Source organism: Seriola lalandi, unplaced genomic scaffold, assembly GCF_002814215.2.
Source record: "Seriola lalandi dorsalis isolate HSWRI2012SDOR001 ecotype SW California unplaced genomic scaffold, Sedor1 jcf7180002004112, whole genome shotgun sequence".
NCBI lineage: Eukaryota > Metazoa > Chordata > Actinopteri > Carangiformes > Carangidae > Seriola > Seriola lalandi.
The window spans coordinates 1-1,604 of NW_019474767.1; the positions used below are offsets into that span (position 1 = coordinate 1).

The 1,604-nt window shown below is 40.0% G+C and overlaps 1 protein-coding gene across 1 annotated transcript; it reads right to left on the reverse strand.

Moving 5' to 3' along the window:
• Positions 1-15: 15 nt before the first annotated feature.
• Positions 16-1,310, reverse strand: LOC111668515 (ryanodine receptor 1-like; the record flags this gene model as incomplete). Its single annotated transcript, XM_023424556.2, has 4 exons — positions 16-243; positions 477-746; positions 929-1,015; positions 1,128-1,310. Coding segments are annotated over 4 exons (768 nt in total), but the record flags the coding sequence as incomplete, so codon positions are not given.
• Between the last annotated feature and the right edge of the window lie 294 nt (positions 1,311-1,604).

A 1,604-nucleotide genomic window follows, 5' to 3' on the forward strand; every position in this document is an offset into this window, starting at 1 on the left:
ATTTATTAATGATACCTGTTGGTGTTGGAAGTAGTTTTCTTGCGAGTCAACTAAATCTTGACACCATAAAGAAGCATCTGTCAAGAAACATATGATTCCTTTATCCACATACGGTGTGTTGAGGACCAGTCGGTCCCACTGGCCCTTGATGTCATCATCCTCCGGCTGCTCAGTGATGTAGAGGCCGTCAAACTCCAGCTTTCTTGCAAGTTCTTTCTCCCTTTTAAAGATCACCAGTGGAATCTGACAAAAACAATTGTGAACACTGTTTAACTGAGGAATGTGACAGGCAGGTTTCGGAATCAGTTTGTGGTATAAAGCAGAACATGATTCAGAGCAACACTTCAAGAACAGTTTGTTTTTTTGGAAATTATCAAACATTTGACACTTTTGCCTCAAACGTTTAGAATATTATGAGGTTAAGTGTCAAATTTTACACACTAAATCAACTTTTTTCCACTACATGCCCATCATACCTTGAGGCAGTTGTATCCGATGATGCAGATGAATGAGATGACTGTGTGCAGGATGGCAAGGAAGGACAATGTGGGCTGCATGTAGCCCGTGCTCTCCTCTAAATAGAAATAAACTGGCACATCTTCTTCATCCTCATCCCCTTCACTCATCCCAGATCCCTCAGCTTCTTCCCCTGAACCTTCAAACAACCCAGAGCCCTCGAACATCCCGCTTCCCTCCGATAGTCCAGACCCTTCCATCTCCTCACCCTCAGGCGGGGTGTCAGACACCTAAACACAACAGAACAATGTAGAGAAAGAACAGCGTGGTACTTTATTTGACTGAACTTTAGACAGTTCACACATACGTATATAAGTATTTCCTTTTAAAGCAAGCATATAAACACAAAAATATAAGACTATTGAGAACTTAAGTACAACACAATCATTCAAATGCAAAATTGTCATTTTACCCTGTAGAACAGCAGAATGAAGTTCAGGGCAAATGCAAGGAAAAGAGCCAAAAAACGCAGGTTGTAGAAGTTTCTGGAGAGGTAGTTCTACAGAAGAGAGTGAATATTTTTAAGTCGATTAGTGAGTTGGTAAGTGGAGAGTAACACTGAAATTATGCTAGCAAATCAATTCTGGAACAAATACTAGCAGCTCTGTCACCATAAATTTATTTCTTTGGGTTTCCAGCTCAGTCCAGATTTGAAAACCTCCTTCCCTTTTCAGCTTCTTTTCTTTTTTTGCCGCAGATTTCTTTGGTTCTTCTCGCCGTTCTTCCTCTTTGCTTTGGGATTCTTTCTCTGCTTTCTCTCCAGTTTCAACACTGAAAACCAAACACAGCAGGTTTTAATTTCTTTATACCATCAACATCAAAATCAAAAAAGGCTGACACTGCTGCAGATGTGCAGCCCTTTGAATGTGCCATCTGTCTGTCTCTGTCTTTTCACATGCCCTCAATTCTGTACTGCATTGTAATACTCCTGGTGTGTTGTACATTATATACTGGTACTAATATTGATGGTGCTATATTTTGGCAGTTAGCACAGGTAACACACAGCTGCATAGAAATGTACCAAAGCTGTGAATTCAGATCATCACACCATCCCAAATTATTTGAGTAAAAATATTATTTTCTACACT